The 21,470-nt window shown below is 42.2% G+C and overlaps 1 protein-coding gene across 1 annotated transcript; it reads right to left on the bottom strand.

Moving 5' to 3' along the window:
• Nucleotides 1–646: 646 nt before the first annotated feature.
• Nucleotides 647–4,010, bottom strand: LOC123592786 (procathepsin L-like). Its single transcript, XM_045468145.1, is given in 8 exon segments — nt 647–749; nt 1,198–1,315; nt 1,961–2,123; nt 2,572–2,796; nt 2,980–3,126; nt 3,219–3,256; nt 3,259–3,364; nt 3,881–4,010. Coding segments are annotated over 8 exon segments (1,026 nt in total). The 5' UTR covers nt 4,007–4,010.
• Nucleotides 4,011–21,470: the final 17,460 nt, after the last annotated feature.

Genomic DNA, 21,470 nt, shown 5'->3' with positions numbered 1-21,470 from the left:
TCTAAAGAAATTAAAATCCTAAACTGTCAGCTCACAGAGCCCAATGAGGGGCTCAATCCCTCGAACCATGAGATCATGACCTCGGTTGAAATCAAGAGTTGGACACTCAACCAACGGAGCCACCCAGGCACCCCTGTAGTTGTTTTACTTTTAAAAAGTAAAATTTCAGGGGCGCCTGGGTGGCACAGTCGGTTAAGCGTCCGACTTCAGCCAGGTCACGATCTCGCGGTCCGTGAGTTCGAGCCCCGCGTCAGGCTCTGGGCTGATGGCTCAGAGCCTGGAGCCTGTTTCCGGTTCTGTGTCTCCCTCTCTCTCTGCCCCTCCCCCGTTCATGCTCTGTCTCTCTCTGTCCCAAAAATAAATAAACGTTGAAAAAAAAATTTTTTTAAGTAAAATTTCATACATTTTTAAAAGAAACTTGAAAATTCAAAAGTTACTAGACTAGTCACTCATACAAAAGTATTTACAGCAGTAATGAGTGAAGTGGTAACATTCACAGTGAAAAATGTCACACAATCAAATCACAACTTGGTTTTTTTAATGATTCAAGTGTTTCACTCCACACAGCAGGGTGTGGTAGGCTTGAAAATAAAACCCATTTTCTGGATAATTTGTTGCCAGTCAAGGTCTTCTTTACACCATCATCTCACACCATAGGAAAGCTGGCCATGGTGGCGATTCCACAGTGGTTGTCCCAGTCCTTGGCCATGAGTATGTAGCCGTGTTTGCCCCACTTTGCACCCCAGATGAAAAAAATGGGGTTTTTCATTTATTACAGAGGAAGAAACACATTTCTCTTATGGACAATAACACCTGATACTCAGCAGTGCCCCAGAGGCCAGGACAGATTCAGGAAGAATCAATAGAGGCCATCCTTGTTCATGGTTGAGTTCTAACCCAGCAGAGAAATCTATCCCCAAAACTTTCACAAAACTGCAAAATGAGAGACAGGAAAGGGAAAGTCTTGGGTCAGATGTGTTTCAGATGCAGTACTACTCAAACTATAGCAGGACCCTTGCAAGTTTGAAACAGTAGCTTAATGTCAACAAATGAATATGCCTCTGTTCCCACTAAGTAGGGCAAACACTTCTGGGGTCTCAGAAGTGGGCTTAAGGGTTTGATGATCTGTATCCAAACACTGATGCCAAAAGGATTTCCTTTTCAATTCCAAAGATAAATATTTTTGGCTTTTTATACCTGTTCTTGACAATCCAGTATTTTTTGTTATCTGATTCTTCTCCTTCAAAGCCATAGCCAACCACCAGAACACCGTGATTCAGGCGTTTATTGCTGCACTTTGGATCATAATAAATGCCTGGAAAAGTAAATTTCAATTCCAAGGTGAGACATCAAAGCAACATGATAACATCTAACAATAACCGAGTCACCGCAGTAAAGGAGGCATCTCAAAATTCAGGTGGGATATAAATCCAATAAGATTTAGAAATCAGCTCTTTTTGTTTAGCAAGGCTGGGGATTTAGGGTCTCATGCACAGCATCACACACACATCATCACAATCTCTTTTGTAAAGAACAGTCAAGAGGCATAGAAGAACACTCGTTGAAACTTTGTCATTCTATTCTACCATGTCAGCATTGGGAAGCAGCAGAAAAACACACAATCACTTGAGCCAAGGGGTTCTTTCCAGCGTCCATTTCACTAGTAAAACTCTTTGGAAATCTTCCTGGTCTAACAGGTGGGAAGAACTAAAGTAAGTTAAACTATACCAATCAAATTATGTAGCCATTTGAATATATTTATGAAGTGGTTGAAAGAGGGGAATTTGGGTGAAGTCATGTCAACATGCTGAACAACAGGCACAAAATCACATGTGCTGAAGGAATAACTACGTGAAATCCATACCCTCCTGATCTGTACACAGCAAAGGGTCTATCTTGCCTCATATGATGGTGGTTCCCCATTTGTCCTGCCTACTTTTCTATGTAGACACATGCTGACCTTTTTTATAGAACTGGAAGGAATTCAGGCTTGCATCTACAGCAGCAGAGACAGGCCCCACAGTTGCCACTGTGGTCATTAGGCCATCCTCCTTGTTTACGACACTCCAGAAGGCAGTCACATTGGCAACAGAATTCTCAGGCTTGTATTTGCAGGATTCGTTCTTTGAAAGGTAAAGGGGGAGAGTCTTGATCACTACCATCCACCTCCAGGGGAACAGGAGTGCAAGACTGTTTAGCTGAATGATTTCCAAGTCAAGTTTGTTATAAGGCATCTCAGGACATAAAATGGGTTTGACTGTTTTGAAGTTGAAAAATTAGCAGTGTCTATCCAATGAGACACTCTTTGGGTCTACTCATTCATAAAGTTTTCACTCTGGAGCCCTGTACTGTATATAAGATGGTGTTCGTCTCACCGTGTAACATAGTTGTAGGAACAGCTATATGGTAATGAGGTGATCAGAGAGCTGTGCTAGTAGGCTGATACATTTTAATGGCAGTTCTGACCATTTGCAGGTATAGAGTCTACAATCACATACAAGAATTCTAAATACAGGATCTGTTTCTACTGAATATGCTCAACTTTGATAAAAGATAAGGAACTCCACTTACCTGTGCATGATATGGATAGGATTCCTCTGAGTCCAGTCCCCCATTGTCCTTAACATACTGGAAGGCTTTATCCATTAGGCCACCATGGCAGCCCTTATTGCCATGAGTCCAAGAGCAGTCCACCAGGTTCTGCTCACTCAATGAAACAAGTTTGCCAGTTTTCTGAAACATCTGTCCTTCTAGGGCACCAGTTGCACTAAAAGCCCTACAAGAACGACAGTCACCCTGAAAACAAAATGCAAATGCTCTTAGCATGCAAAATAAATTGCAAGACTTTGACAACATGCCGTAAATCTTAAAACCCTTTTAAAACATAACAAACTGCATATGGTGCCTCAATTTCCAAAGCAACAACACTGATTCCTTTTGGCTTTACTCTTGAGAGGGATCTGCTGAATATTGTCCCACCTGATTCTTCACGGAAGTCACATACCCTTTCTCTCTCCAGTCCACAGATGAAGAGATCTCAGCAAAGAGAGGTGCTTGGAACACTTTCCCTTTTTTGTGTTTCTGGATTTTAAGGTCATTCAACACCTGCTTGAATTCTTCACTGGTCTTCAAGGAAAAGGAAACAGAATGTTGGCAAGCATGAGATGTTTTGAAAGAGTACTTAGAGGAAGCATGAAACATCCAACAATCCGTGCCACACTCATCATGTCACCAAAGCCATTCATTGCCATTGTGAGCTGTGTTTCCCTTGGCTGTGTTCCCAATTGTGCTGTTCAATCATTTGCATATTCCTCTCCCACACTGCTCTCTTCTGTCCTTCTTCATCCAGGAGATAAATATTTAACTTATCATCTATATTCCCATTTAAATCCTAGGAATGACCTGGGATGCCTAAGTGGCTCAGTCAGTTAAGCATCCAACTTGGGCTCGGGACATGATCTCGTGGTTCCGGGGTTCGAGCCCAGTGTCAGGCTCTGTGCTGACAGCTCAGAGACTGGAGCCTGTTTAGGTTTCTATGTTTTCCTCTCTCTCTGTTCCTCTCCTGCTCAATATCTGTCTCTCTCTTTCTCTAAAAAATAAATAAATGTTAAAAAAATAAAAATAAAAAAACCTAAAGACCTACACCTAGTGGATGTGCTTACAGAAAGGAGGATATCCCACACCTAGAGATGGCCTAAGGCTTCAGGGAATTGTTCTCCACAACCATACAGCAGGACATATGCCCATGTTGTGCAAAGTCCCAGTGCCCTGCTTACTGACTTGGTAAGAGCGGCCTCAAGAAGCTACTCCTTGCTGTGAACTCCTACCATCATTGAATGTTCTTTCAGGGGTCCCCCTGGAAAGTTTAAATGTTACCAACCATGCTATATAGTTTCCCGTGTGTTGCCTTCCACTGGGACCATTGTTCATCTAAGCTCTGATTGACTTGTGGAGCAGCTGACGCTATTCCCAGGCAAAGGGTAGCCAGGAAGAAGGCAGGATGCATGTTTGAAAACCTAGGAAAGGAAAAGAATGAGTGTCTGATTAGATCAAACCACCTAAAAAGCTATTCTTCCCTCTGAGATGTTAGAGCCACTGAAGTAGAGCAAAAAGATTGAATTTATCCTCCTGAGTGTTTACACAGGCTGTGGAGGAAGGCTGAGGATGTGGGACGTGCAGTGCTCCCACTCCCTGCCCTGTGACCTGCCTCCTGCTTCCAGAACATGTAAATGGCAGTGCAGGGAGTGAGGAGTCCTGAGTCCTGGTGTGTGGGGGCAAGCTGCCATGTCTGGAGGGGTCAGGTCCTGGAAAAGTGCCTCCTGGGAGCCCCAAACCCTGGATCCCCAAAGCAGCTGTCCCCAGTGTTTTCAGAGGTGGCCCACCCTTCATGCCAGTTCTGGAGATCTCACCTGTGGCAGATGTAGTTGTGCGGTTTCAGTCACAGCTTTAGGTCAGGGGATGTCCAGGAGGCCTGGCAATGGTTGGGAGGCTGCTCATTTAAGGTCTGAGATTGGCCCTACCAGCCTTGTGCCCCACCTGCCTGCACTGCAATTGGCTGATCCATCCTGTGGGAGGGGCCTCTGTGCCCTGGAATTCTGGGCTGCTGGGGCATGTGATGCGTGGGTCCCTAATTATCCCAGGGGAATTTGTGTCTGCTTCAGTGGCCCCAGGGGGAGGTAAGGTGGAGGACCAGGGACAGCCCTTTGGAGGGGGAGGGTCCAGCATCTCCCTGGGACCTACATCAACTAATTACCATGCACTTATCCATTGGAAGGTGGTTCATGAAAAGAACCTCATAGGAAGCCCCAGGTGGGTTTTCAGCATCACCCTGCCTGTCCTTTAGTCCTAGCTTTTTTGGTGAAAATCTTCTGGAGGGATGAGAACAGGATAATCTAGTCTAGTGGTTCCTGTTTATTCTGATCAAAGGTGGGGCAGGTAAAGGATGCAGAGCCCACAGGGAGAGGTGTTATCACTGTGTCAGGATGGGATGCCCCTGGGTATGGAAGAATCTGGAGAGGGCTGGCAGTTCCCCAAACAGGGTATGCACTGGGCAAGGCTCAAGTCATTTCAGGGAAAGGGGCAGATGGGAGGGGTGTCCTGGAAAAGTGTCTTATTTTGTAATGCTCCCTTCCTGCCTCCCCCAAGTAGGGATTGTTCTTCCCTCTCAAGCCTTTTTCAAAACCAACAGAAAAGAGTTATTTACAGAATAATATGGTTTAATAAAAGGAGGACTGGCAGATTGTGGAAACAGCTTTTCCTCCCCAGTCTTTGTGTTATGGATTATTATGGTCTTCACTATCTGACGTGCTTTTCTTCAGATTTAATTTAAAATGTTTCAGAAAGACATTTATCTCAAGCAAAAAAATTATTTATCAGGAGTCTATGATTTTCCCCTCTAACAACTGGTTACGCTCTCCTTATAAACAGGATTCCATATGTCTAAACAGTGAGTGGTTGACGACCTCCTTTCCCAGACCTACTACATGCCTGAGACACCCAAGTGATCTTCCTCACATGTTGTTTCCAGCACTCTGTACTCTGGGAGCGCAGTGGTCAGAGGGATTCTGTACAGGGGTTTGGAGTCAGGGCTGGGCCTGCATGGCCATTATACAGTTCTCTTGGTGTGGGTCCCCGGTAGGTTCCCCAATGTACTCAGCCTCAGTTTCTTCAGTGAGGACATGGGGCAATAAGTAGATTTTCCTCAGAGGACTCTTGTGAAGATTAAATGAGATAATACACGTCAAGCATGAGCATAGAGTAGGGCTAATTTAATACTGCTTCCTTGTGAGGTCACAGAAAATCCTTCCAAAAGCCTTGCTTCATTCAGAAAATATTTATTTGAGAATTTGATACATAGGCAATACCTACCGATTTCTTTACTTCCTGTGAACCAGGTTACCAGATTAGTGAAATGAACCATAAATAAGTAAGCCTATACGCTAAAAAAGCCAAGCTACATCTGGTTAACATTCTTAAATTGTACTCCCAAACTGATAAATGAGGCATACATGTCCTAACTATACCCACAGAACCTAAAATACATATTGTCTCACGTTTGACCCATTATGCTAGAGGTAATATCACATTTTAAATGTTTTATTTTGCGTGGTGTAGTCATAGCAAATGGTTTCTGACTAATTGTCCGTGACCGTTGAACTACTTAGTCCTTCACAGTGTTATCTCTGGGCTCATCCTTTTATCCCATTCTGAAGGAGCACCATCACTCTCATCATTATCTTTGTTTTCTGCCATTCTTTACTGCTGGCCCTAAATGGCATTTCCAGACTCATCTCTCATCCCTGTCACAAAGCAATGAATGGTGTGCTCCGTCAGTGGGCTACTGTGATGACCTGATGTTGCCCGAGGGGCTCTCCTGTGCCTCAGTGCCTTTGGCAAACTGTGCCTTTATTACCTTTATTTACCTTTATTAAAGAATTCTCTTAATTACCATTCTACTTCTTTAAGTGCCTGGTAGAATCCTATTCTTCCCTCCAGTCCCCTAATGAAAAGCCAGTAAATGGATTTTTTCTTTGTGTTTCCACAGATTCTAGACTTCAGAGTGCTCAGGTGCCTGTTACAGTGTTTATAATTATAGTTTTTGGTAATCCTGGCTAGGCTGAGCTCCTCAAAGTCATGTTCATGTCTACTACACCATTGAACCCAGTATCTCAATGATTGGGTCAGCAGGTGCTTGATTAATAAGAAAGGTTGCATGTTGTACTAAAAATATGGGCAGCAGAGCCAAATGATGACTTTCAATTCTTTTAGATTTGACTTTTTTTTTTGATTTGCAAAGTACATCCATGCATAAAGTTGCTCTCATTTTGGTCACATTAAAAATGAATAAATGGAGCTGAAATATTCACATTTATGTTTACATATTTTTCTGTTTCTTTTTCCAACTTTAATCTGTGATAATTCATCCAAGGCAGTCAAATTTTCCTTCCACACTATATGTGAAGGAAGAATTTCACGAAAAAATTAATGTTCAAGCAAGTACAGAAAATGTTTTAAATTATTTAGTAGAAAAAAATGCTTATAACATGGTTAGTATTATTATTATCTGCATTCAGATGGCCAGATTATTACAAGTATATCAGCTACTTATTAAGATCATCAGTCTACTTGGTTTCACTTTATCAACAACAAGAGCAAGTTACTTGCAACTTTTGCTTCAGACATTCTACAGTCCAGGAAACCAACATCATCACCATCATCGTCATCACCACCTTTGTAGTAGTTGTCAACAACTTGTGATATGTTAGGCATTGTTACATGGCTTAAATATATCACTGCATTTCCTTTCACAGTGACTTCTGTCTAAGAGAGTCTTTGAATCCTTGTTGCATGTCCCAATGATGAAAATTTGGAGTTGGCGAACTCTAAGTTTGTCCATATGCAAAGAGTAAGAAAACTGACATGATGTGAAACTAGGGTAATTGACAGCTCAGGTATTTTAAGATATCTTTGAAGAGCAAAAGACAGGTAATCCAAACCAATTATATTCTTTTTTTTTAATAGAATTTTGGAGAAGATATTGGGATATTGACAGAGTTCATAGCAATGCTAAGAAACAGATGTCAGGACCAAAACACCTGGAATCCAGGGCAAATCTGGCATCTAAGCAGCAGGAACTAGTCAGCAATGTGGTCAGGGCTCAGTTGCTGTAATAAAAGAATTCACATTGTTTCCTCCATCCTTGCATCATTCTGCTTCTAGATTGAAAAACCTGGAAGACAATGTCTGTCAATATTTCATCCCGTGTCTAAGGGAGGGAAAGGCATCTTAATTTAGCCCCCTCTCCCACAAGACTGCATGTGATGGGGAAGAAGAAACCACAAATGAGAGCACACTGTTCCTACCAAGACAAGAGGAAATGGATGCTAGTGGCTAAGAAATAGCCTTTGTTCAACATGGCAGCCCCCATTTAGCTTGTCAACATACAGATAAGCTTTTTCTTTTTATTAAATGTTTTCTTTTGAGATAATTGTAGTCACATGCAATTGTAAGAAATAATACAGAGAAAACCCATGTCCTTCTTAATTAAATGAAAACAAACACATAGATGGATGGAATAGAATAGAAAGTCCAGAAATAAACGCACACATATACAGAGAATGTGAATAGATATTTTTCCAAAGAAGACACATGGATGGCCAAAAAGTACATGAAAAGATGCTCATCATTGTTAATCACCAGGAAATGCAAATAAAAATCACATTGAGATGTTACCTCACACCTGTTAGTGTTACTATTATCAAAAAGACAAGAAATAAAAAGCATAGTGAGGATGTAGAGAAAAGGACTCCTTTGTATACACTTTGTGGGAATGTAAACTGGTGCAGCTCATGTGGAAAACAGTATGGAGGTTCCCCCAAATTAAATGTAGAACTACTATAATATCCAGAATTCCCACTTCTGGGTATTCATTCATAGAAAATGAAAATACTAACTGGAAATGATATATGTACTACATATCCATTGCACTATTATTTAAAAGACTATTACATATAAAAGAGTCAAGATATAGAAACAACCTAAGTGTCAATCAATGAATGAATGCACAAAGAAGATGTGGCATATATATACACTGACATACTGCTCAGCCATAAAAAAGAATGGAATTTTGCCATTTGTGACAATATGGATGGATCTTGAGGGTCATTGTCCCAAGTGCGATAAGTCAGACAAAGAAAGGTAAATACTATATAATCTCTCTCAAATGTGGAATCAAAACAAAAAGCAAAAAAGAAAAACAAACAAAACAAAAATCAAGGAAACAAACAAAAAAACAAAGCTAATAGATACCGAAAGTAGATTAGTGGTTGGCAAACACAGGGGCTGTAGAGTGGGAGAAATGGGAAGGGGGTCAAAAAGTAAAGGATATTACAAAAAGAAAAAAAAAAAAGAATCCTGAGGGGATAAAAGCTGTTGGTTCCTTCTGATATCTTACCTTCTGTTCCATCTTCAATTCAAACATCAGTCTGGGGCAGAGAATTTAGTGCCTCTAACTCTGCAGGTAAAAAGATGAACAGAATCTGAAACGTCTTCAATTATTGTGCACAGAACTAGTCTGTCTTAACAAGGTCTCCTTCTCTTCCCTGTTTCCTGATGGGTGGTGTGCATAGAAGTTTCTCTGTAAAGGAAGTATGGTTCTTGCTGGAGTTTAGTGTAGGCAGCAAGTAGTAACCACTACATCCTATATTCTCACATTTTTCTGCCAAGTTTCCTAATATTCAGCCTGGTTAGGCATTGTCTATACCCCTAGGGACAATAGGTGACAGGTCAACCACCTTGTAACAGACATTTCCAGCTTCTCAGCTTACTTAGTAAGTTTCTCTTCAAGCACAGCTGGATTCAATCAGAAGCTTAGTAGGTGTGGGGCGAACCTCTGTGAGTGATGTCATCACCCCCAATGTGATGACGTCCATCCACTCTGATTCTGGCTATTAGCTTCACTCTCCGACTTCTTATACTCCTCTTGACATTACAGACTTATCTATTTCTAAGGATGGCATTCTCAGAAAAAAAAGAAAGGATCTTGTTCAATAGCATAGACAGTCTTGGAATTGTTCCATTTGCTCTAATGAGCCTGCTGCAGGTGCTAATTTTAAATACATGTCTGTGGCTTGTAGATGAAGGAAGAGATGTTGGGCTTGGTCCTGGAGATAGGTTTGGTCAGTGACACCTGAAACACTCTCAAGAAGGAGGAAGTGATTGAAAAGGGGTTAAAAAAAAGTGCAATTGCTGGGTCATAACATAATAGAATGTTTCCTTTCATAAGAAACTGGTTGGGTGTTGGGGACGTGGAGATAGGAAGACAAAAGGTATAAGCTTCCAGTTATGAGATAAATAAGTTCTTGGCATGTAATGTCCAGTGTCGTGACTATGGTGAACAGTGCTGTATCGTATATTTGAAAGTTGCTAAGAGAGTAAAACTTAAAGATCTCATCACAGGGGATCCTGGTGGCTCAGTTGGTTAAGCCTCTGACTCTTGATTTTGGCTCAGGCTATGATCTCACAGTTCGTTAATTCGAGCCCTGCATCGGGCTCTGCGTTGACACTTGGAGCCTGCCTGAGATTCTCTGTCTCCTCTCTCTCTGCCTCTCCCCAACTCTCTCTCTGTCTCTCTCTAAATAAATGAACTTTTTTTTTTGAGACAGAGAGACAGAGCATGTGCAGGGGAGGGGAAGAGAGAGAGGGAGACACAGAATCGAAAGCAGGCTCCAGGCTCTGAGCTGTCAGCACAGAGCTCGATGTGGGGCTTGAACTCACAAACTGTGAGATCATGACCTGAGCTGAAGTGAGATGCTTAACCGACTGAGCCACCCAGGCACCCCTAAATAAATGAACTTTAAAAAAAAGTTCTCATCACAAGGAAAAATAATTATAACTTTGGAGGTGATGGATGTTAATTAAAGTTATTGTGGGGATGATTTTGAAAGTTATACACATATCAAATCTTTATGCTGTACACTTTAATACAATGTTATATCTCAGTTATATGTCAATAAAACTGAGAAAAGCAGAAAATGCTAAACCATATTCTAGAATAGCTATACCATGTTGCATTCCCTCCCGCAATGGCTGAGTGGTCCAGTTTCTCCACGTTCTTACCAGTATTAGGTTTTACCTCTATTGTATTTTACCCAATCTAATAGGTGTGTAAAGATGATCATCCTGGCTTAAACTGGCATTCCTCTAATGGCTGATAGTGGTGAACACTTTCTCATGTGCTCATTGGCCTTCTGCATATCTTCCTTGGCGAAGATAAGATGTTTCCATCACTCTTACCTCATGCACATAGTGCACAGATGTATGGAGCTCATTCAGCACCAAACAAAAGGGTTGCTGTCGTTGCCTATGTTCTTTCTGTCCAGCGTCATCCACAGGCACCCGTGCAAAAATGGCTCCTTGATCCTGTCTGCAGATGAGTACTGGGTGTTCAGCAGTGTCATCCGATAGAGGAGTGCAGCAGAGTGTCTACTTTCTCTTAACACAATCTTGGTCATGACCCTCATGGCTACTTTGACGAGCTTCTCAGACCCAGTGTGGACTGTGGTTGTTCCTGCTACAGGGAGGCTGTCTCTGCAGCTCTGCGGTTCTGGGCTCTTCGTGGCATTTAGCGAGAGGAGGCATTGACGTTGCTCGGAAATGCATAAGGGTTGTATTAAAACATAGCCCTTCTGCTATACTAGCAAGCCACTTCGCTTTATTTGAAGCAACAGGAAAGCTCTAAAGGCTTCATGCCAAGGTTTTACAAAATGTTTTGTGAAAAATGCACCACGAGCACAGAGATAGTAGATTGCTGTTCCAACAAACTCCAGTTTTCCGATTCCACTGTCAGGGGCTTCGTTTACAGTTTATTTATTTACTTCCGGCTGCTTGTATAAAACCATCACCCTCACAGCTTCACTGGGTGATGTCAGCACACATTAGTCGCATTCTCTAATAACACGAGTCTCTTTCACGACTTAGCTGTGGTCACGACTTGAGGTGGTGAGAGGCTAGTAAGATCGTTGTTTCCTCCCAGTTCTAAGCTCCACAGCTGCAGCCCAGATCACCTCTGTCTGTGAGGCCAGAGCCTTTTTTCAGGGCTGGTCATGTCAGCAGGGTGAGAATGCCCCAAATCCCTGTTGTGGCTAAGTACAGCTGTGCCGCCTGACACACCAAAAGCATGCCTGAAAACAACAGTCGCTCACTGGTTCTCTCAGGTCCGTGCCTCGGCCGGAGGTTTTCTGATCCAGGCTGAGTCAGTGGGCTCTGCTCCGTGCGTCTCGCATCCTCCTGGTCTCCATGTGGCAATGGCGGAAATAGGAGAGACTGAGTGGAACACCCGGCTTCTTAGGGCCTGGGCTCAGAGCTGGCACACTGTCCCTTCCATGTAATTCCATTGGGCAAAGCAAGTCACACAGACAGACCCAACCGCATCTGAGCAGAAAGGTCCACCCTGTTGAGGGAATGAATATTTCTGAATAAGAATGCACCTGGCAGCTGGGATCCGGGAGCACATGTCCCCATAGCAGGGTGGAGGAGTATGGCATTTTTATGCTCCAGTCTCAGAAGATGGTGTTCTTTTGTATATGGACAGTTACCTGATTACACCAGGTTCAAGAAGAAGGGACATAGATACCATCATTCAGTGCAAGGTCATTTGGTAAAAAGACCACATATAATTGGAGATATTGATATGGATATCCCTGGAAAATGCTATCTGCAAAACAAAACAAAACAAAAGAAAACAAAAGAAAACAACAAAACAAACCCACAATAGTGTTTCAAAGAGACAAACCCTGTCTTGGCACTCCGTGCTTTGTGTGCTGCAGCACACTCTCAGAATTCTGAGTGGTGGTGGGTACCATTTCGTACACAGAAGAAATTATTTCCCCCAAAGGGAATGAGCTCCAGGTTTCCAGAGTGTAAATTTCTACCTGGACACTGAGATCTGTCATGGCTTTAAGGGACTACATTTCTTTCTGGGAGCCCTGACTTGCCAGCGAACACGTGTGGTGGGCAGTGCTGATAACATGGGGCCTCTACAGATCACTGCAAGATCACCCAAAGCCCATGGCTGCTTTCCCAGGCAGGTGAGGGGGCGAAGTGAGAAGAGTGTGCAGATTCTGGTGTAGGCCGCCAGCTTCCCAGGGTGTGACCGTGGGCTCCACTAGCTTCTCTTGGTTCCAGTTTTCTTATTTTGTGAACCAGGAAGGCGAAGCTTGTTCTGAGGGGTAAACTGGGCTCATGCACACGAAACACTGGAATTGGCTCTGGGAAAGCTCTCCACACATACAGACTCATATAAAGATGGTGGTGGCTGATAGGCATTGGGATGGAGACACAGCAGAGAACCACTGGGCATTTGCCGTAGACTAAAGCCTCATGCCTCCACCAATTCATGTATGGACATCCTAATGCCCAAGGTGAGGGCATTAGGAGGCGGGGTGTTTGGGAGGTGATTGGAGCCCACAGGACTGGGATTAGTGCCCTTACAAAGATGGTCCCAGGGAGCTCCTTAACCTTTTCTGCCCTGTGAGGACATAGTCAAAAGATGGCCACCTATGAAGAGGAAATAGCACTTTGTCAGATTGTGAATTTGCTGGTGCCTTGATCTTGGGCTTCCAGCCTCCAGAACTGTGAGAAATAAACTTTCTGTTGTGTACAAGCCCCCAGTCTATGTTGCTCTGTCATAGCAGCCGGGACAGACTAAGACAGCATTTATGCATGGCAAAGAGCAGAGTCCTGTTTTCCACACGTTGACGCAAGTCTCTGTAGGGCTGGGTGGACAGATAACATTTCTATTCTAGGTTTCCTTTTTAAGGAAACTGGGTTTCCTGTTTTGCCTGAGAAGTGAAGATAATTGCTCTTCTCCACCGGACAGGGTAGAATAGAAGGTATTTGAAGTGATTCTGGATACCAAATATTTATTTGGAGTAGCAGAGAAATTACTGGAAGATGAAAATACTTTCTACAATGTCTGAAGCTTCTTTCTATGTCATTTATTGCCTAAGTAAAGAAAAGCTAAAGTCTATGATTTCCTTTTTTATGTATATCAGATAACATTTTATATACTACTTCCTTTCACTCAAAATATAGCAATTCATCCTTTTATGTCAGTACATGTAGATCTATGTGGTTGTTTTCATGGCTGTATGGAATTCTACCACAGGGACATATCTATAGAGGGACATTTGGTCTGTCTTTGGATTGTTTTTAATTTTTTCCCTATGAAAAGTATTGTATGATTATCTTTGTACATTTGTGTAGATATTCTTCTAGATTATTTGGAAACTTAACACATCCATTAGTATGGCCATCAAAAGTTTTGTAGATATTTTCAAATACCCTACAAAAAAACTAAGCCAACTTATAGTCACTCAGCATTTGAGAATTCTCCCCCACCCACACACACTCATCTTAGCCTCACTGGATATATCAGTTGAGAATTTACAGATTCAAATTGTTATGGGGAGCTCTCTATGGTAGATATCAATTCTTTATGATAGTATTTGCTTTTGTCTTTAGTATTAGGAAATACTTTAGTATTGTCTGTAATAATCTGTAAGGGTAATCATATAAATAGAATCATGGGACATTTCAGTTTTTTTCCATGGGTAGCCATGTACAAATCAGTTTAAGTAAATAGAAAAAAATTTTCCCTTTCTTCTGCCTTATCTCTCTTTTATTATATATACAGGTTTAATGAAGACCAATTCTTTTTTTTTTTTTAATATAATTTATTGTCAAGTTGGCTAACATACAGTGTATATGGTGTGCTCTTGGTTTTGGGGGTAGATTCCTGTGATTCATTGCTTGGTTAAAACATCCAGTGCTCATTCCAACAAGTGCCCTCCTCAACGCCCATGACCCATTTCCCCCTTCCCCGGCCCCACCGTCAACCTCCAGTTTGTTCTCTGTATTTAAGAGTCTCTTATGGTTTGCCTGCCTCTCTGTTTGAAACTATTTTTTCCCCTTCCCTTCCCCCATGGTCTTCTGTTAAGTTTCTCAAGTTCCACGTATGAGTGAAAACATGTGATATCGGTCTTTCTCTGACTGACTTATTTCACTTAGCATAATACTCTCCAGTTCCATCCACATTGTTGCAAATGGCAGGATTTCATTCTTTCTCATTGCCAAGTAGTATCCCATTGTATATATAAACCACATCTTCTTTATCCATTCATCAGTTGGTAATTTGGCTATTGTTGAAAGCGCTGCTATAAACATTGGAATACATGTGCCCCTATGTATCAGTACTCCTGTATCCTTTGGATAAATTCCTAGTAGTGCTACTGCTGGATCATAGGGTGGTTCTATTTTTAATTTTTTGAGGAAGTTCCACACTGTTTTTCAGAATGACTGCACCAGTTTGCATTCCCACCAACAGTTCAAGAGGGTTCCCATTTCTCCACACCCTCACCAGCATCTGTTGTTTCCTGAGTTGTTGATTTTAGCCACTCTGACAGTGTGAGGTCGTATCTCTGTGTGGCTTTGATTTGTATTTCCCTGATGACAAGTGACGTTTAACATTTTTTCATGTGTCTGTTGGCCATCTAGATGTTTTGGTTGTAAAAGTGTCTGTTCATGTCTTCTGCCCATTTCTTCACTGGATTATTTATTTTTCAGGTGTTGAGTTTGGTAAGTTCTTTATAGATTTTGGATATTAACCCTTTATCTGATATGTCATTTGCAAATATCTTCTCCCATTCTGTCAGTTGCCTTTTAGTGTTGTTGATTGTTTCCTTTGCAATGCAGAAGCTTTTTATTTTCATTTTTGTATTTATTTCCTTTGCCTTTGGAGATGTAGAGCAAGAAATTGCTGTGGCTGAGGCCAAAGAGGTTGTTGCCTATTTTCTCTTCTAAGGTTTTGATGGTTTCCTGTTTTACATTTAGGTCTTTCATCCATTTTGAGTTTATTTTTGTGTATGGTGTAAGAAAGTAATGAAGACAAACTCTTAAACTCTCTCAAGAAAATATTAGCTGGGATCATTCTTCCAGATATCCCAAACACATGATATAATTGGTTTTTTATTTTACTCCCCCAGTGATGTCTCCACAAATCAGATTGTCAGCAGTAACTCCACATCTGAAGGCAGCAATGAGAGTCACATGAAGACCGTCATCACCATGGGCCTGTCAAATAGGTTCTGTAACCTTCCCAGATGCTAGATATGGAGCCTACAGTAAAGGAGGAGACTGGGAGCTGTCAGCTGGGCCATCAAGTCACCAGAGGATAGCATGGTGGCAGCACAGGATGACATGGTCCCCAGAGCCAGTTTCTCTGCAGCTTTGTAACATCATAAATAAGCATCTGCTACCCCTGTGGAGTATGAGATTTTTGAGGTCATGTAGTTCTGACCTGAAATATGTGCCCTGCGTAGGAGTGCTGCTTGGACTATGAGGAAAGGTGGTAAAAAAAAGGAAAGCTGGTAAAGGCTATGTATGCAAACAAGATCAGGGCAAAATAACATTGGGTCCTAAAGACTTGAGACCAGATTTGTTCTGTGTATTCTATGCCTTGTAGACAAATCCTGAGACCTAAAATCCTCTAGGGCAGGGCTTCTTAAAATGATGTCCATTGATATCTTGGGTTCATGGATAGACTTCAGGCAGCCTTTATTAATCAGGGTTCTCCAGAGAAACAGAACCACAGGATGTATATATACAGAATGAGATTTATGATAAGGAATTTGTCCACATGCTCAGGAAGGCTGAGAATTCCCAATATCTACAGTCAACAAGCCGGAAACACAAAAGATCCCAAGGTGTAGTTCAGTCCAACTGGGAAGACCTGACTACCAGGTGTCAGACCCAGAGAGGCAATGGTCCAAGTTCCACTCAAATGCTGGCAGGCTCCAGGCCCAAGATGAGCCAGTGCTTCACTTCTAGTCCAAGGTCAGGAAAAGACCAACGTCCCAGCTAGAAGCCAGGTAGCAAGAGGAGTTCCCCATTACTCAGGAGAGGGTCAGTTGGTTTTTTTAACCTATGTAGGCCTTCAACTGATTGGAAGAGGGTTGCCCAAATTAGGGAGGACAGTCTGCCTTACTTAGTATACCAATTCCAATGTTATTCTCATTCCAAGTCACCCTCACAAACAAACTGAGAATGTTTGAGCAGATGTTCAAATATTTTCTGACCTAGTCAAGTTGACACATAAATTTTACTCTCACAATTCAAGTCCTTGTCCACTTGACATACTCACACATCTTCTCAAACCATACTTCATCTCCACACAAAGACAATGACAAGGTCATAATTCTTCCTAAAATGATCCAACTAAGCTGTTACAACCAAAAATGCACTAATGCCTTTTCCCACAGAGGAAATAAGATTTACAAAAATTTTTTTTTAAGTTTATTCATTGTTGAGAGAGAGAGAGACAGAGCATGAGCAGGGGATGGACAGAGAGAGAGAGAGAGAGAGAGAGAGAGAGTGAATCCAAAGCAGGCTCCAGGCTCCGAGCTGTCAGCCCAGAGCCTGACGTGGGGCTCAAACTGCAAGATCATGACCTGAGCTGAAGTTGGACACTTAACCGACTGAGCTACCCAGGTGCCCCAGAGGAAATAAGGTTCTTGGGTCATATTTACTCTTGTCCTTGATACCCCCAAACTAAAATACTGTGATGTAAAATAAACAATACCTAAATGTTATGACGCAAAGTCAGCACATCCTATGTGACATGATAAAGAAATAAGAGAGGGAAAAAGACAAAGATATTTTATGCACATACATACACATACGTATTCGTGACAAAATAGGAAGGAAACGTTCATGGTAATGACAGCCCTCATTCTGGAAGTGGCCACATGGTACTACATATCTAGTATTTATAACTACTTTCTTCCACTGGCTCTGTGAATACTGAAGATGGACCATTCTGCATTCCCTTGACCCTCAGCAAGCACCTCAGCTGGTCATGATTCTTTACCTGGTACAGGACCCCAACCCTCAACCTGGAAATGTCTTAGGCCATAACTAGCCTGCTAGATTGCATTGCTGTAATTTTCTCTTGACTTTAATCACAGAGAAACCTAAGGTATCTCTTGTACTCCAGACATACTCTCCTTTACCTCCATTGTGGAGTAGCAGTGCAATTTTTCCTTGGTAGTGAGGATTATTCACCTCAGGTTGTACTATAGTTCCCTCCTTTGCCTGTTTATTCAAAGGTGTGAAGAACCTAAGCGGTTAGGCATCAGTCTTAACTTTCAGTTCAGTGGAATCATTATGTATGTTCAGGCAGAAGAATTTCTCCCTCTGGAACTAAGGAACCTAGGGCAGTAGAGAAAAAGGAGATAAGAACATGTAGCATAAATTTTACTAGTGGATCACTAGGGGTAATAGTGAGAGCTGTCAGTCCCATATCCACCTCTTGATTCTTGGACCTTGGAAGTCTGGCTATTGGAGAAATAGCACCATATGGATGCTGATTCAGACCACATGCAGCCTGCTAGAGAGCCTTGTCTCAGTCCTGCAAGATATTGTCATGCAGCTCGTGCTGTAACTGAGTCTTCAAAAGGCCATCACACTATTCTATCAAGCCAGCTGTTTTGGATGTTAGGAAACATGAGAAGACCAGGGAATTCCATGAGCATGGGACCATTGCTTTAGTTCACTGGCTGTCAAGTGAGGTCCTTGAATATGGTAATGCTGTGTGGGATACCATAATTATATTGAATGGGTGGTAGTTTTGGCAAAAACATTGTATAAAGTGAAGGCAAATCTATATATCCGACTATCTATTGCAGGAAGAACAAATGCTGCCTCTTCCATGATGAAAGTGGTCCAATGTAATCAACCTGCCACCAGGTAGCTGGCTGATTACCCTGGAGAATGGTGTCATATCTGAGACTCAGTGTTGGTCTTTGCTGCCAGCAGATTGGGCACTCAGCAGTGGCCATTGCCGGCTTGCCCTTGTGAAAGAAGCCTGTGTTGCTGAGCCCATGCATAATCTCCATCCCTGCTACCATGGCCACTTTGTCTGTGAGTCCATTGGGCGATGGCAGGGGTGGCTGTGGAAAGAGGCTGACTAGTATTCACAGAACGGGTCACCCTACCCATTTGATTATTACAATCCTCCTCTGCTGAGTTCACACTTTAGTGAGCATTCACACAGGACACAAATATCTTCACACTTTCTACCCATTAAGAAAGGTTTGTTCACACACCTTCCTCCCAAATTTCCTTGGAACCACTTATCCAATCATGGTCTTTCCGAGTCTTTAGTCATCCTGCCAAATAATGGGACACAGCTCATAAATCAGAATATAATTGCATGTTTGGCTGTATCTCCTTCCAAGCAAAGTGAACCACCAGGTCTATAACTGGAAGTTCTGCCCCTGGGTAAACTATCTCTTCCCCACTGTCTTTTACAGAGGTCTCAGATAAGACTATAGTGCCACAGCTGTGCACTGTCAAGTGAACCCTACCCATTGTGCAGAACCACCTGTAAACCTGGCCTGAATCTTATCTGTTAATAGAGAACTCCCAGTGAGGCCATAGATGCAGGCTGGGCAAAAGAAGGCAAGGGTGGGGGCCATGGACATTCGGCTGCTCTCTAAAGTAAATTACTCATGTCTTCAGGGCCCACTTGGGCCTAACTGTGCATATAGCACTTCCATCTGATGAAGGGTGTTGATGTGCATGTCCAACTTTATGGCTTTCTTCATTAGATAACATCCATGCTTGCTGGGCAGCCCAGGTCACACTGTAAACTGGTGTCCCGTGGTTAAATATTCAGACTCTACTAAGGCTTAGCAGCAGGCTAAGACCTCTTTCTCAAAAGGAGACTATGGATTTCTTCCAAAATCCTCAGTGTCTGTGCTCTGGTTCATCTGCAGGGGCCTGTTTAAGAGTCCAAAGAGCACCTCTATCTGCCACTTACTTCAAGCACCATTGAATGTGACCCAAGTGGCAGAACAGCCACATAGTTGTTGTACCTGCTACAGAGCTTTCTCTTGTTTCTGAACCTCACTCAAAACCAGCAGTGTGTTTGGTTACTCAGTAAATAGACATGACATGACATCCACAGGAGGAATAGGTTGTTTCCAAAATCAAAGATGCCAAAACCCAAAGGAAGCCTTGTAACTCTTTCTTGGGGTTGGCCAGGGGAAGGAGGCCAGATGCAATAAGGTATCCTTCTCCTTGGAAGAGATCTCTCCACCAGGCCCACATCACTGGACACCTAGAAATTTCATAGAAATAGAAGGCCCTTAAATTTTTGTGTGATTTATTTCTCACCCTCTAAAACAAAAAATTTCCAATCAGCATAATGTCATCAATGCAATAGACCACTGTCTTTGCTAGAGCAAAGAGGGGAAATAGGGATAGGTCCTCTCTTTGTCTGCTCAGATGCTATAACAAAATACCATAGACTGGGCAGCTTAAAGGACAGAAATTTATTTCTCCCAGTTCTGGTGGCTGGAAGTTCAAGATCAAGGTGATGGTTGTTTAGGTTTCTGGTGAAAGATCCCTTCCTGTCTTGCACATGGCCACCTTTTTGTTCTGTCTTAAAATGGCCATTCTTTGGTAATGTGTTTGGAGAGAGACAGAAAGAGACAGAGATCAGTATTTCTATATCTTCTTATAGTGCCACCAATTTTATTAAATTAGGACCCCACTCTTACGACCTCATTTAACATTAATTAATTCTTAAAAGCTCTATATCCAAATATAGTCACAATGAGGGTTAGACCTTGAATACTGCTGCTGAAAGTGAGGACTAACATTAGTTTTCTGCAGGAGAAATAGTGTTAGCCATGTTTTCAGACTTATATTTTACCCAGGAAATTTCCCCTGTGAGGCGAGAATTAGTTTTCTCCTGATGAAAAATGTTTTGTTCATGTTTTCTTCTTAATTTAGTATTCCTGGCTTTAGAACAAGAAAAGTGGTCTGATTTAGCATGTAAAATATTTAGCATTCAAAATATTTAACATGTAAAAATTTTTTAATATTTTTTTAAAAAATGTTGGAATCCTGCAAAAGTCTCAACACAAAGTGTTTCTGGAGTGAAATGAGGAATTTACACTTGTGCACCAGGGTACCACAGAGCTGGCTGGGGCCACAGGCAACTCTGATCTTTCAATAAACTACAAACAAAACAATGATCTGCCATTCCACCATTATGCCTCCATTCCTTAGGTGTGGACGTGAGATAGTGTTCATTCATTTAACAAGTATTTATTTAGGAACTACATGAATGTGATGATCGATCGGCAGGAAAAGGCAGACAGTAATCAAATGAGTATGTAGTCATTCAGGCTGCTGATTTTGAAATTGAGTATTTCTAGTTTCAAGTCTTGATTGTACTTCTTACTAGCCATGTATAACCTTGGGCAAGTCCCTTCACCTCGCAGAGCCTCCATTTTCATCAGTAAAAGGGGATTAAAAATACCTATGTCTACTGGTATCGTAAAGATGATAGAGGATACATTATATAGTGGTAAATATACAATCCCTAGCATGTATCTACTACTATTATTCTTAATGATGTTCTGGAATTTATTAGGGCCCTTAAACCATCAAAACACTTTCATTGCGGACATGTTTTAGATATATCACTGAAGATTATAGAATTATCTGACAACACAGAGAAATAACAGAACATGTGACAAAGCCTTGAGGTTTGAGGAGGGCAGAGCACCTGGTCATAGGACTAGCAGAGATGGACAGAGGATTAGCAACACGAGGCCACAAACACTCACCTGGGGCCATTCCAACACGCTGCCTCAGGTGTGCTCTGTGTTCGAGGTTGGATGGAGAGTGAAGGACTAGGGTGCCCTTCGAGTCTCTCAGTCAAACTGGCTTCCATCATCAAAGCTTTCTGCCCTGCATTTCCCTGCTTGTTGAGCCCCCAAATGTGCATGACACATTGAAATAGGTCACCTGTGGGCAGATTTTTGGGTAAAATGCAATGCTGAGTCCAGGCTTCGCTTTGGTGAACTTTGCTCATCAGTGATCCATCTGGGAAGCTGGTG

Source organism: Leopardus geoffroyi, chromosome D4, assembly GCF_018350155.1.
Source record: "Leopardus geoffroyi isolate Oge1 chromosome D4, O.geoffroyi_Oge1_pat1.0, whole genome shotgun sequence".
Classification (NCBI taxonomy): Eukaryota; Metazoa; Chordata; class Mammalia; order Carnivora; family Felidae; genus Leopardus; species Leopardus geoffroyi.
This window is presented reverse-complemented; position numbering and strand designations above follow the sequence as displayed.